This window comes from Metopolophium dirhodum, chromosome 9 (assembly GCF_019925205.1).
Source record: "Metopolophium dirhodum isolate CAU chromosome 9, ASM1992520v1, whole genome shotgun sequence".
Taxonomy (NCBI): Eukaryota; Metazoa; Arthropoda; class Insecta; order Hemiptera; family Aphididae; genus Metopolophium; species Metopolophium dirhodum.
Window position 1 is genome coordinate 5,146,459 of NC_083568.1, and position 14,334 is coordinate 5,160,792.

General features: G+C 26.9%; 2 protein-coding genes across 4 annotated transcripts; both read left to right on the top strand.

Moving 5' to 3' along the window:
- Nucleotides 1–53: 53 nt before the first annotated feature.
- On the top strand, nt 54–5,244 carry LOC132951571 (SURP and G-patch domain-containing protein 1-like). 2 transcript variants are annotated; one of them, XM_061023343.1, is made up of 13 exons: nt 54–344; nt 1,097–1,377; nt 1,453–1,562; nt 2,031–2,087; nt 2,719–2,915; nt 3,023–3,254; nt 3,400–3,541; nt 3,598–3,893; nt 3,968–4,107; nt 4,179–4,427; nt 4,508–4,668; nt 4,770–4,899; nt 5,030–5,244. In XM_061023343.1, the coding sequence occupies exons 2-13, from the start codon at nt 1,121–1,123 to the stop codon at nt 5,054–5,056; spliced, it is 1,998 nt and encodes a 665-aa protein (XP_060879326.1). In that variant the 5' UTR covers nt 54–344; nt 1,097–1,120; the 3' UTR covers nt 5,057–5,244. The 2 variants fall into 2 exon arrangements, with proteins under 2 accessions (XP_060879326.1, XP_060879325.1); XM_061023342.1 differs by having other exon boundaries at nt 55–344; nt 2,668–2,915.
- Nucleotides 5,245–10,675: 5,431 nt separating this feature from the next.
- Nucleotides 10,676–13,513, top strand: LOC132952038 (uncharacterized). 2 transcript variants are annotated; one of them, XM_061024163.1, is made up of 3 exons: nt 10,676–11,009; nt 12,579–12,980; nt 13,047–13,513. In XM_061024163.1, exon 2 carries the CDS (start codon nt 12,641–12,643, stop codon nt 12,956–12,958), a length of 318 nt encoding a protein of 105 aa, XP_060880146.1. In that variant the 5' UTR covers nt 10,676–11,009; nt 12,579–12,640; the 3' UTR covers nt 12,959–12,980; nt 13,047–13,513. The 2 variants fall into 2 exon arrangements, with proteins under 2 accessions (XP_060880146.1, XP_060880145.1); XM_061024162.1 differs by having other exon boundaries at nt 10,677–11,009; nt 12,579–13,513.
- The last annotated feature ends 821 nt before the right edge of the window (nt 13,514–14,334 follow it).

A 14,334-nucleotide genomic window follows, 5' to 3' on the forward strand; every position in this document is an offset into this window, starting at 1 on the left:
GTGATAAATGATAACAAATTATATCAAAAGACTTTCGTACCAGCTATCTCATGGTTTTCACTTTTCAGATTTCAATATTTTAGTCATTTCAGAATTCTGACAACTATGCTTTACAATTTAGGCAATATAACCTATTGTTCATTAATACGTTTGTTCTTTATCAATATTTAATTGTTTATTTAGAAACTATAATTTTGTGTGTTGACATCAATTCAAACATTTCATTACTTTAGATATAATTATTAATTTTATTATGTGATGTGACTCCTAATTTGACTCTTTTTAAACACAAATTTCTACTTTCTAGTTTTTCAATTAGACATACCAAAATTATTATTCATTCTGTAAGTGCATTTAATTATACTTAAATACAAACATACAATTAATGTTATATTTATACTAATTGTTTACCCAGTGGCGTTTCTAGTATTTTGCTTTTAATGGTGGTGCTTTTGTGTGGCGGGAGGGGGATAATAATCCGTTATTTATGTAAGTTTAACATGGATGATGGATTCTTCATAAATTTAGTAGGTATGCTGATGCAGTGGAGATAACATTCTAGACTTGCAGCAACCTTAATACAAATAATAATTCAATATGTGGTTATGTCTAACGTAATAAGTTTACAAAACACTGGTTGTAATATAAAATGTTTTTAAAACTTGGATTGGTAGGGGCAGTGGTCCCTAGGCATAGACGCAACTAGCCCTATATTTTTGAGGGTGCACAAATTTTAAAGAATTCCCAGATCCCCAGACCCTTAACACTGTATATACAGGTTGTAACAGAAAGATCTGAAAAAATACGCTTCTTAAACTTTTTAACAAAAATTGTGAAAAAAATATTTTTTGAAAAAAGTTATTATGTTCTAAATTAATTTACTCAAAAAATATTGATATTTTAAAATGTTCTAAAAATAAACTACTTGGCTTAGACAAATGTTTTTACCATTAAAATTGTTCATGGGTATGTATATTTTAAACCCCCTCTAGTTATGCCAAGCCCCTAGGCCACTCTACACCACTGTGTTGATCTTTATTATTGTTTTGTAAACATATTCACGTATTCTGATGTTAGTTTATTCTGTATATTATAGTATATATAAAAAAGTTCTATAACAATGTTTCGAAATGGTAAGTTTTCTGAAACAACCCCATCAAAACAGTCACGAAGTGAACGTTTTCAAGAAATGTCAAAGCAACAACAATTAATTGAACAGAAAAAACGTGAAATTCAAGCTAGGTTTGAAGAAAAAAAAAAGAAAATTGCTGAACTAACGGGAGAAAATAAATCACAACAACCTTTAGTTATTACTAAAAATGCAATAAAATTGGATAAAATTAAATCATTTTATCAAAAATCCAGGAGTACAAAAAAGTAAGTTAATATTTTCTAATAGTCTTGTTAGTTTTATAAATATATTTTTCAAATTAATGTATTCCTGTTTAACAGGAATGAAACTTCAGCAAAAGGTTCTAATGAAGAACTTCCGTATGAGTCAACAGGAGCTCATAAGAATAAACCTAGTTTAGCCGAAGTTTTTGAGAAAGATAACATTTCTGGTAAACATGACTTTATATATTTTTATTTTTTTGTTATACTATAATTTTCAACATAGACAGATTTCTTACAAAATTGTAAATATAAACAATTTTATAGGATTTTCATCCAATTGTGTTACTGCATAAATATTCCAGAATTAATAATTACAATATGACTGTGGATATCTGTTGTTTCCTTTTCAAGATATAATCATGTAATCGTGTCACAATTTTCTTTTCGGCAAATTTACTTTTAATTGAGATAAATTTGATTTAAAAAAAAAGGTTTCATTCAAAATTTATCACAATACAGTTAAAAATGTTATATTTTAAGTTACGCAAATTAATATTTTCCTATTCATGTTATTCTTAAATGGTTAAAAAATATTTAAAATGGTCTTATGATTTGTACTTCATATTATTATATCATATGTATATGAATTATGTTTTTTATTATTAATATATTCATCCGAATTTGTATACTTTTAGATTCAAAAGATTTTGAAAATAGTATTGAACCAGAAGTTGAACATGGACCAAAATTAGGTATATATAAGAATATTTTATAACATCTGATTAATGCCATTAAAATATTTAAAAAGTGTTTCTTGGGGAATATACAATTATATGAGAAAAAAACTGTTAGAAGATTGTTGTTTTTAAAAAAAAAAAAATTTTATTTAATGTTTTTAACTTAATAGCTGGTTTATGACATTATATACTGGGAAATATTGCATTATCAGTTAACAATCATAATCTTTCAAAGTATAAGTAGTTAGTACTACTTTCTTTAAAAATAATTTGTAGTTGTTAAAAAACAACATGAATTATATTTTTAGGACATGTAATTTGCATTTAAATCCGTACTCTAGTTATAACATAAGTACCTATTTAAAGTGTAGACGAATAAATATAAAATTAAAATTACAAATTACAACAATAAAAAATAGTAAAAGGTATAACTTGTTTTTATAACATTAATAATTTTCAAGATTATGAGTTTTTACTGTTTAAAGAAACCCCCAGTGCATTATATTAATATAGTGCATAAGTAAAAAATTTGAAATTTTTTGCAACTAAAAATTTATATAGAGTTACTTTAATAATTTTATTAATCATGTTTTAGAGTCAAATTATTGCCTAGAAGCTTATAAAGAACCTGAAACCTTTATTCCAGATCATCATTTTATTGGATATAATATTAATCAATCATACCAACCACCCAACTTTTACAACACTCCATCTGTTCAAGTAACATCAATCCAAACTCAACCTCAGACTACTGTGGTTCAAGTTCCTACTGTATCAATAGTTACCACACATCCAATTTTACAAATTTCACAACCAACTTCAATGTATCAGACACAAAATCAAGTATTTATAACACAAAATAATTCTAAAGTAATAAACTAACAACCTAGTATACTATGCTATTTGAATAATTATAATTTTTATACACCTAACTTAAAATTATATTATAGATGACTATTTCTCATGGTCCTTATCAACAATATCCATTGCAAACTCCTCCGCTTACAGCTACAATAGTTACGGATACTACAACAACAACAACTGTACCACGTAATGCTGATGAGCAACCATCACTTATAGTAACTGAAACATCTACCGTGTCCTTGGGACCAACTCCAGATGCAGTACATATGTTGAACGCAACACCTCAGACAATTGAAACTTACACTCCGGTTCCGAGAGGTACTGTTACGAAAAATTGTAGTTTTTGTATAAAAAAAAATATCTATACATTTATAATTTATTATGTAAATTGGGTTGTTTGTGGGAATTTGGGAAAGGGGGTTTGCGTTTTAATCGCAAATTAAGCTGATTCGGAGTTGTCTAGCTTTGAATACAGTGATGAGATGTGAACCACAAGCAGTCCTTGACAATCATGATGTCGAAAGTTTGGCAGCTACAGTTGCTGAATATGGTGATGAAATAGAAAATATCATACTACAAGAACGACCCCAAGATGTTAATTTATTGTATGTATTAATTTTTATGTATCTATCAAATGTTTAATTATTGTTAAATATTATAGATTTTTGAGGGACAAAAATTCTCCAGCCTATACAATTTTTCGACAAAGAGTGGGATATTTAAAAGCAAAAATGATAGCTAATAAATTAACACCAACTGATATAAAACCTCAAACATTATCAAATCAAATAGTAGCTACAGACTTTGATAGTGAAGATGTAACTAATAAAAAACGTAAACGTAAAAGTCGTTGGGCAAATGATAATGTTAAAGTTCCAGTTCCTTCAACAATTGGTGGTACTCCTTCTATTGCCATTGGTCAAACTATTCCCCAACCAATTAATGCTCAAAAACTTGGTAATTAAATACTGTTCAATATTTTACCTTTTTTTTTCTAATTAGTAATTACTAACTATTTTTTTTTTAATTAGTTGGTGTGCCTGGTATGTCAGGACCCATGATCAGTCAAGTTGGACGAAATGATCCTGCTTTAATACAGTATGCCATGCAATCATTTGGAACAATACATTTATCTGAAGAAGATTGGAAAAAAGCAGAAGATCATTATAAAGTAATACTAAAATAGATAATTTATATCACATACAGTCATAGATATTATTTTATTTTTTATTATTATTGCAGATTAATTTGTTGTATCAAGATATGTTAAAAAAACGTCAGCAATTAGAAAGTTTACAGAGAGCTGGAAAATTTAAATATGAATATGATAGCGATGAAGATACTGAAGGTGGCACATGGGAACATAAATTAAGAAAAGATGAAATGGTTGCTACTGAAAGATGGGCTGAAGAGTTAACTGAAAAGTCTAAAGATAAACATCACATTGGAGATTTTTTACCTCCTGATGAACTCGCTAGGTTTATGGAAAAGGTTTTGAATTTAAACTTATCGTAATACTTATGTTATATTTATGTACATTTAATACATTTACTAAATATTATTTATTTTAGTATTCCGCTTTAAGAGAAGATCGCGAGCCTGATTTGTCTGATTATAAAGAATTTAAATTAAAAGAAGATAATATAGGTTTTCAGATGTTACAAAAACTTGGGTGGTCTGAAGGCCAAGGATTAGGATCTAGTGGTACTGGTATCGTCGAGCCTGTAAATAAGTAATTTTTTTTATATAGTCTTAAATATTTGAAATTACCTAACTATCTTGTGAGTTTTTGGTCATTTTTGGTTTTTTTTGAAATGAGATTTGTGTTTTTAGAGGAGGATCTCATAATGAAAATCACGGTTTGGGTGTTGAAAGACCATCAGAACTCCGACAAAATGATGATGAATTTGATGCTTATCGAAAACGAATGATGCTAGCGTATCGCTTTCGCCCTAATCCTTTGGTAAGATAAATTTACATAAATTTTTGTTAATAATAAAAAAGCTATAATATAAAGTTCTAATTTATAATACATGCAACAAAGTTAGATTAGGTATTTGTTTTAATTTTAATATTTAAATTTAATGTTTCAGAATAATCCTCGAAGACCATACTACTAAAACTAAATAAGTATATTTAAGCAATTTACTCAACAGTAATTTGTGTTAGTTTTAATTATAGTATGTATTTCGTATAACTGTATTGTTTTTTTGTTAAATTATTAATTTCTGCTAATTTAATCATTTTGATTTGGTTCATCTTGTAAGTATATAAACTTTATATAAATTATATTATGTCGTATGAAAAATGGTTTATTTAATAACAATTAATCCTATTCCCCCCGAAAACAGTTAATTAAATTCCTATCTACCAGGAACATTCTAGTCTATAAATACCAATAAAATTTTATTGGATGGGGAAAAATCTTGAAAATTTAATACAAGGCTCTTAATATATTGTTACAATGAGATTTGAAAAATATTAAAAATCCATGGGTACAATTTTTTTTATAAGCATTTAAAGTTCAAATTTTGACAAAAGGCGTAAAAATCACGAAAATGAGCAAATTAGAAATTCATAAAAATGTTTCTTTTTAAATCAAAGATTTGAAAATGTAATACAAGATCTCTCATAAGTTTGTCTACTTATACACAAAAAAAAAATGTCTACAAGAAAGCCAAATTAAATTTTTATGAGCATTTGAAGTTCATATTTTTACAACATTGGATATTCACTCTATTTCTTGCGTAGCGATTTTGTTATTTTGTTGTACCTAGTTCAAAAACAAATAACTCTACCTACATGAAAATTTCACTGAATGTATATTCTCATTTTATATACATCATAACATTTTGAAAATATTTTGACTTGTCTTGAGCGGTTTACAGACAATATTAAATTTAATTTTTTTTCACCTATAAATATCAATAAAAATTTTTTACGCCAAAAAGTGTAAGATACAAGGCTCCAGATAATATATTGTTACAATACTAGTTTAAAAATATAAAAAGTACGTAGGCACAATTTTTTTTTACAAACATTTAAAATTTTATTTTTGACAACATTTATCAAATTTAAAATTTAACAATTATTTTGTAGTTCAAAATTTATGAAATGTTCATTATTATAGCTAAGGATTGAAAATTTAAAACAATGTTCCACATAAATAGCTTATATATAAATTACTTTATTCACAATAATTTAATGTAAAGACCGGATTTATATTCTCTTAAAATACCTATAATATGATACTAATATTCTCTAAAAAACCTTCAAATATTCTCATTATATTCTCTTAAAAATTATTTTAATATGCTAAAATATGCAAAAATAATCAATAAACATCATTATTTGCTTAAATATGCATTTAAAATTTTTTTTTTTTCAACATTATTTTAATAGTGAGGTGTTAAAAGTTGCGTATTCTAATGGAAACTATTGCACTTTAGTAAGAGTTGGAAATAAAAAAAAAAAAATTGTTAATGTTCAAAAAATTTTTCCCTGGGTATAAATACAAATTTTTTCTCACAATTCACGAAATATTCCAAAATATGCTAAATGGGTTAAATATTCTTTAATCCAAGAAATATTCTCAAATATGCAAAACAAAACTTTTTTCTATCCATTCAGAATTGAACGATCAATCGTCCACATTTTTTACTCTCATAAGACTGCATAGACCCAGAAATGATATGTAAAAACATAATCCGGTCTTTAATCATTAAATATACTTAGTAATATCATAGACTATCTGACCGTCTTCACTCAGAATCGTTTTTCTTATACAATTATATTATATCATTGAATTTAAATTCACTATACATTTTTACAAGCATTTGAAGAAAAAAGGCTGATAAAATTCATCACGAAAATTGCTAATTATTTCGAGTTTGAAATTCATAAAAAAAATGTATATTTATATTTATGCTTTGAACATTTAATACAGATTCTCCTTGTTTTCTTACATTTTCCATAAAAAAAATACCTGAAAGTCAAATTATATATTTTATTTGGAGTGAGACCTGTATATTCACCAGTAAATTAACAAAATATTCTCATACAACAATTTTCTTATTTTGTTGTTATTCTAAAACTGTAATAGGTAGGTAAGTACTTGAAATTTCCATCAAATGTTAACTTATCATTTTCTATACATGATAAAAATTTCAATATGTTTGTAGTTATTTAAAGACATTTGAAATTTGAAATTGTTTTCGTCCTTTATTCTCTAAATGTCAATAAAATTAAATTTGTTGGGTCAAAAACCTAAAATTAATTTTAAAGTAACTAGGAATTACAAAAAAAAATAGGGAAAAACTACATTATTTACGCTAGACAAGATTTTAATTAAATTGATTTTCTTTTTTCAAAAATGAATAATTACTAAGTACCATGTTTAAGTGATGCAGGTTGGACAAATATTAAAATATTAATGATATAAATTTACTAAGATTGTCTTAATGTAATTAATATAGACTCCAAATGGACTATTTCAAATATAAAACTAATAAGTAATAACCACGATTTAAGATGTATAGTTGAGTTTCAATTTCCCACCATTACGTTATATGTACACTGGCACCCGGGCGTACCTAGAGTAGTAGAGTCTAGTTGGTACTTTAAAAGAGGTTAAAATTGAAAATTATCAGTAGGTACTTTTTAAAATATTTGGGAAAAACAAAAATCAAAATACAGAATTTGTTAAAATAGTTTTTTGGTAACCAATTGGTTACGAAAAAAGTTAGACCATATTCTCTCTATGTACAACTATTATTGAAATAAAGATATTATTTAATTAAACTTATATTTACCTGTGTAGGTTAGTGGTTACAGAGTCTAAATTTTACTAAATTTTCAATTTTCGGTAACATTAGTGTTCTTTGTACCTATTATTAAAATATTAAAATACCATTAACTTGAATGACAAGATTATTAACGTTAATTAATTTGATTTTAATTTTAAATGTTATATAAAAGGCCAAATATTATCTAGTGGTGGACGCCTAATCGATAGAAATGCTTTTGCGATTCGCTAAATAAATTTGATATTGAAATAATTTAGCAACTTAATATGTTGTTTTTAAATTTTAATAGAACCTCAAGAATAAACAATATTGAAAATAGTGACGATAGAACAGGGTCAAGTTACTAAGGATCAGGGACTGGACATTTTTAATTTATCTGTATCGGTTCCGGTACTGGACTAGTGGATATTTTAACTAGAAAACTTTTTGTCGCCTAGTAGATGATATATTTTAATATTTAATTACTGGGCGACAACCATTTTTTGTAAAAATTTCGATGTTTGAAATTATTATAAAATTTTATTTATTGATTATTTATAATGTTTAATTTTGTTTTTTATTTATGACGTACATCATTTCGTTTGACAAATAGTTATTGAGAATAGAAAATCCACTGTTCACCGTAGTCCGTAGGCAGTACTTATCCATAGAATAATACAATCCAAAAAAGTGATTTATTCCACGCTGCACTCGACAATGCAACATGTTTTATTTGGTCGTCAGTAGTCCCAGAAAATATCTACAAATTGATTGTTTTTGATTTTATTTTAATCCTTGCTCCTACAAGCTATTAGCTAAATAATTATTTCACTTTGAACCTTTAAACAGTTTAAACGTTCAAGTATTCGAGGCAATACGCCATACGATATTACGACGACAGGACGACTTTCGGTTAATATAAAATAATTTAAAATCTAATATTTTATACTTGGACTTAAACTAAATTCAGTACCTATTTTAAATAATTACAATATATTACAAAATACAAAAATACTAAGTGAAATATATATACTTTGATAATATAATTCGTATAACTTAATAAATCACCATTGGTTATAAATACTAGTGAAAATAGTATTGGTGTAATATTATTAATGTTCTGTTAATTTCTGTAAATATTCAATATAATAACTATTATTATAAATTATTATTTATTAGGTAATTAATATAATATTTAATATTTTGGATTATTATTACTTTTTTTTTTAAATTCATCATTTTTACAAAATTAAATATGTTTTGATCTGTGGTTTAGTTTAGGAATAAAATTAACTTAACGTGACAGTAAAATAAAGTAACTCATAAGACATAAGTTACTAAATAGTAAATAACATGGAAAAAATGTAACTATTGTTATTTAAGTTAGTTAAAAGTCACAAGAGTTCTTTGAAAAAATTTAAAAAAATAATATAATTTTAATTCTTATATCTATTTTTATAGTGTTGTTTATTATACTTCTATATTATGTATTATTGTATTATGTATATTGTATATCATTGATAATATTGATTCCATTTTTTTGTAATTAATAAGAATTCATTTATTACCTTACTCATAAATTATTTGTAATTATTTATGTGTTGTGAGTTTTGATGGAATTATTAGATGTAGGTAGATAATGTTTTCTATAATATTTAATACTGAAACATTTTTTATAAGCTCATAACATGTTGATTTTGATAGTCAGCGTGATTTTTTTTTTTTATGTCGCCCAGTGATTATTCCTTAAAATATCCACTGGGTCGCCACTACTGGTTATCCAAAAATAAAACAACTAGGTACGGTTCGGTTCTGGTTTTTAATAAAAAAAAAATAAAGGTATCGGTTCCAAATAATTTCGGTACCGAAAAGTACAATAATTTTAAATACCTATCAACCTATCCAGTATCCAGGATGCAGGTTTAATTAATAGTATGAGAAATACTAGAAAACTCATATTATAATCATACATATAGTAGAAATAATTCGCTAGACTTAACCGGTGTGAAAAATAATGCATCGGGATGTTTGGACCATAGTTTATAGGTACACCAAACAGTAATACCATTAAATTATTATGATAAATAATATAATTTTATATTTGAACCTAAAAGAACCTATTTAATTTAAAAATTCCTGTTCGGTTTCGGTACTTTATTTATTAAAATAAAGGTTTCGGTTCCGGTTCCAGAACCAGTTCTTTTATGTTCGGTTCCAGCATAGATTAAACATACGTCATACATAATAGAAATTCGCTAGACTAAACCGGTTTAAAATTATCCCACATTATCCCGCACCGGGATAATGAACCATGTAAATGATATGGTCCAAACATCCCGGTGCATTATTTTTCACACCGGTTTAGTCTAGCGAATTTCTACATAGATAGCCAACGGTTGCGTAGAATTTGGAAATCATGATAGAAATTCGGTAGACTAAACCGGTTTAAAATTATCCCACATTATCCAGCACCGGGATAACGAACCATGTAAATGATGTCGAAACATCCCGGTGCATTATTTTTCACACCGGTTTAGTTCTTGGTGACAAATTACATATGTGGTGACAATACATACTCTGGTTGAGTCGGGTACAATGCTATGATATTATATGTAGAAAACGTCTAGCAGCGACATCAATAAAATTGTCACCAACAACAAAAATGTTTCCAAATTCTACGTAGCCGTTGGCTATATATGTTTAATCTATGGTTCCAGTCCCTGAGTACTAGACGGGTTAATATTAATCCGTGGACACGGCGTTTTAAAAACTACACGCTATCATGTAATGTCATGATGACCGATGGGTATCTGAAATTCTGAACTTCTCCGGGGGAAAAAACGTCAAAAATCCAGCAGCCTGACCGGGAATTGAACCCGGGTCCCTCGCTTAAATATATCTATTATCTATGCACAGCTGCAGTTGCAGATAATACTATCTTAGAAACTTATCAACAAAATATGTAAAATTTGTCATGATATAAAATATGTTCTGAGTCGGAACTTCTGTCTTCTGTGGTTCTGTAATTTTGTTCCTTGCTAGTTGCTAGTGTCAGTTAGAAGTGTCTAGAAAATATATACCGTGTCAGTTTGTCTCCTGTGGCTTAAAAATAATTAATTTTACCATGCACACGAGAAATATTCATTAAATTACAAATTAGATAATATTTTGATACTAAAATATAAATGCTAAAAATTCTTCAGCCGTGGGCCATGGCATGTAAACTTACATTAAATGCTTTTCTCTTAAATCTTAAATCTTGAATCTTCACACTTCAGTCCATGACAAAGTAAGTATTTATTTTGTCATGCTTCAGAACATAAATACCTAATACTAATTTGCAGCTTCCAAACTTAATCATCAGGTTCTCTAGTTTTTACTAATTTGTGCTCATATCATAGAAAAGAGATAATTATCTTACTTTTTTGTTTTTCAATCATATCATTTCAAATTTTAAACCAATGGTAATACCTAATTAATTTGTAGATTAATAATAAAGTATTAGCTACAGTAATAGTTTACTTATTAGCTTATGGTTCAGAGTTTTGAGAATTACTATAAGAAAAATTATACTACAAAAGTAAAAAACAAATCTAAATTTGATATTCAAGTCAATTCACAATAATTAATGAATTAATATTGATTAAAATTATTGTCCCCTTTTCTATGAAATACCTAGTAATTATTTTTAAAGTTTTAACCATAATTAAACATTGTGAATAAGCTTTAAATTTTAATTGATTATTTAATCCAAAAATTAATAGATACCTATTACGTAACTAGTAAGTAGTAACTATACTAGTAAAATAAATGTGTCTGTATACTACATTCTCAGCATGATTTGAGGTATATCTGGTATATAGATCCACTGACCCATCTATACACATCATAATGATGATATTTAATTAATATTTTAATAATTTTGGTTAATGTCTAACAAAACTATAAATAATTTCAAGATTGAAATATTAGATTTATTAAATTTACAATTATAAACATAAAAATAAAAATAAAAATTTGTACTAGATAACGAGCAGAGCAATAAATGTATTGATATTAGTATATTACAATGGGTGTTTTTTTTGTGTCATCACCTTTTGGAGGAGCAGTAAAAATAAAAATATGATTTTTAATTTTATTTTTTTCTGGTAGAAAAATGAACCTAGTAAAAATAAAAAGTAAAAATACCTAGGTAGAACTTTTTATAAGAACTTAAAAACCTGGAATTTTAACACCAAACTAGTTTTGACAAACTCGATTTTGTTTATTTTGGTGGAACTCAAAAACAAATGACTGTATAGATTCTTAAAAATTGCAGAAAGTGTTTAGATTTCCATTAATATGTAAAAACAACTTATGAGGTATCTTGAAATAAATTTTCAAATTTTTGACAAAGAGAAAAATATTTTGACTCTTTAGCCTTTATGATATTATAAGCATAAAACATTTTTATTATTTTTTTTTTCAGGTTTTTTTCAAAAGTTAGGTAATATATAATTTTTCACTCTTTCAATAATTTTAAAGTTTATTACAAGATTCTTTATAAGTTGTTATTACATATTAATTCAGGACTCGATACTTTATGTTCTAAAAACAATAAATTATGTGCATGATTGCTGTATGTACTAAAAAAAGCTCAAATATCTAGAGTAATATGCAATACTTCTTTATAAAATATGGATTTATATGGAAATAAACTTGGAAAAAGCTTGGTTATTCAAAATAACGTTTTTATCTCTTAATTACAATTTTTTTTCTATATATTTTTTGTTTGTAGTTCTTAAAGTATTATTCAGATTCCTACATGTAAAAAAGTTAAATGTATCAAATAATTATTATCATATGAATTATTTTTTAGGTGACTATGGTGATATAAAGTATAGACTTTTTGAATCAATACAATATTAGTAATAATTGATAATGACGTCAGCTTCCAGCACAAGTGCTAGATCCCTTTTTGGCGATTCCAAAAATTTGTTGAGTGAACGGGTTAAGTTAAACATTAATAATATGTCATCAGTTATCAAGCAAATCCACAGAAGTTCCAAGAGCCATGAAATGTTAAATCAAACGGTCAAAAGTCTCTCATTGCTTGAATCTAATATTGACCGTACTGAACATAATCTAAATCAATTGAGAAACGTTTCTACCAATTTCAACCAACAATATGGGGAACTCAAAAGATCCATACAACTTATTGAAGAAGTAAAGGAACATGTACAAACTATGCAAAGATAAATATATATATATTAAACTAATTGTTAGTAGATGCATATTCAAATTTGTGAATTCATTTAAATAATGTAATAACTGTTAACTTCTCCAGGGGAAATAACGTCAAAAATCGAACCCGAGTCTCTCGCTTGCCAGGCGATTGCTTTACCACTGAGCTACCCGACCGCGTAGAGTAGACCCATGACGCTATCTCCCCCAGTTAACGGGAGCTTACATAACTCATTAAATAATAATGTTAAGCCAATTTAATTTTTTACATTTTTAATTTTGTGTATGGAAGTATAAATAATATATACACATACATTTAAAATGAAGAAATATTTGTTTTATTATCTACTTTTGTCTTTTTACTCCTACTTTCTAGTAATTAATGTAAAAAATTGTTTAAAAATTGTGACAAATACATACTAGGGCGCCACACCCACATGCGTTCTCTGTCTTACAAACGTATAACATAGCAAATTGTACTTGCGGCAGATCTGTTAGTTTAAAAATTAGAGTGAATTGACCTATAAGTGTAAATGAAAGATTTTAATAAACTGGGTTAAAAATCTAAAATTGTATGTATTTTGAAAATTATTTTTTTTTTTTAATAAAAAATACCCGTGGCCACAGGCCATTGGGAAACAAGTTATCTTACACGGTATACTTAATTAATGATTGAGAAATATAAATATTGGATACCTTACAATTTATTATTAGAAACGATCCCTAGATAAATGTGTACATTTTTATTATTTATAATATTTTATTTAAATCAGGTTACAAACATGCAGACTTTATGATAGTGAAAGAAAATATTGAAACAGTTGGTCGCATTATTTTTTTTTTTAAATTTTAGTATTGACAGTTGTGTCATTGAAATATTGAATAAAACAAGAAAAAATAATGCGAACGTAAATTAGTATAAAATATTTGAATATCAAACTTCTAAAATTGTAGACCTTGAAAATGAAAAATCAACAAAAATATGATATTATTTTTTTTATAGGTATTGATTCAAAAACTACTTTATTTTTTGTGGGGATATCAAAGGATGAGAAATGTGTATAGGGGCATAATTTTTGACGATACCAGTACGGCCAGTATACCAGTCATGGACCTAGCTTGATATCTTTATAAGTATATAGGTACGGTTTCCCTGCAGCGTCCAGACGCGGCGTCTAACGCCGAGACCTTATGCCCGGAATACACGAGGCTAGTTTTTCAAGCTAGGATAGCAAGCTAGCTATTCCCAACGCCTATCCTGGCTTACTATCCTGGCTAGGAAGAAGCTAGAATAGTTTATACGATGCTAGGAAAAATTGTATTACAAACAGTTTTTATAGTTTAGTATACTCGAGACCTTCACTTCGGGCGAATTCCGGGCACTATTTAAA

Coding starts and splice junctions, on each gene's coding strand:
- LOC132951571 (XM_061023342.1), top strand. CDS start 1,121: ATGTTTCGAAATGGTAAGTTTTCTGAAACAACCCCATCAAAACAGTCA. Junction 3,255..3,399: donor TTACACTCCGGTTCCGAGAG/GTACTGTTACGA, acceptor GGAGTTGTCTAG/CTTTGAATACAGTGATGAGA. Junction 4,428..4,507: donor TCGCTAGGTTTATGGAAAAG/GTTTTGAATTTA, acceptor TATTTATTTTAG/TATTCCGCTTTAAGAGAAGA.
- LOC132952038 (XM_061024163.1), top strand. CDS start 12,641: ATGACGTCAGCTTCCAGCACAAGTGCTAGATCCCTTTTTGGCGATTCC.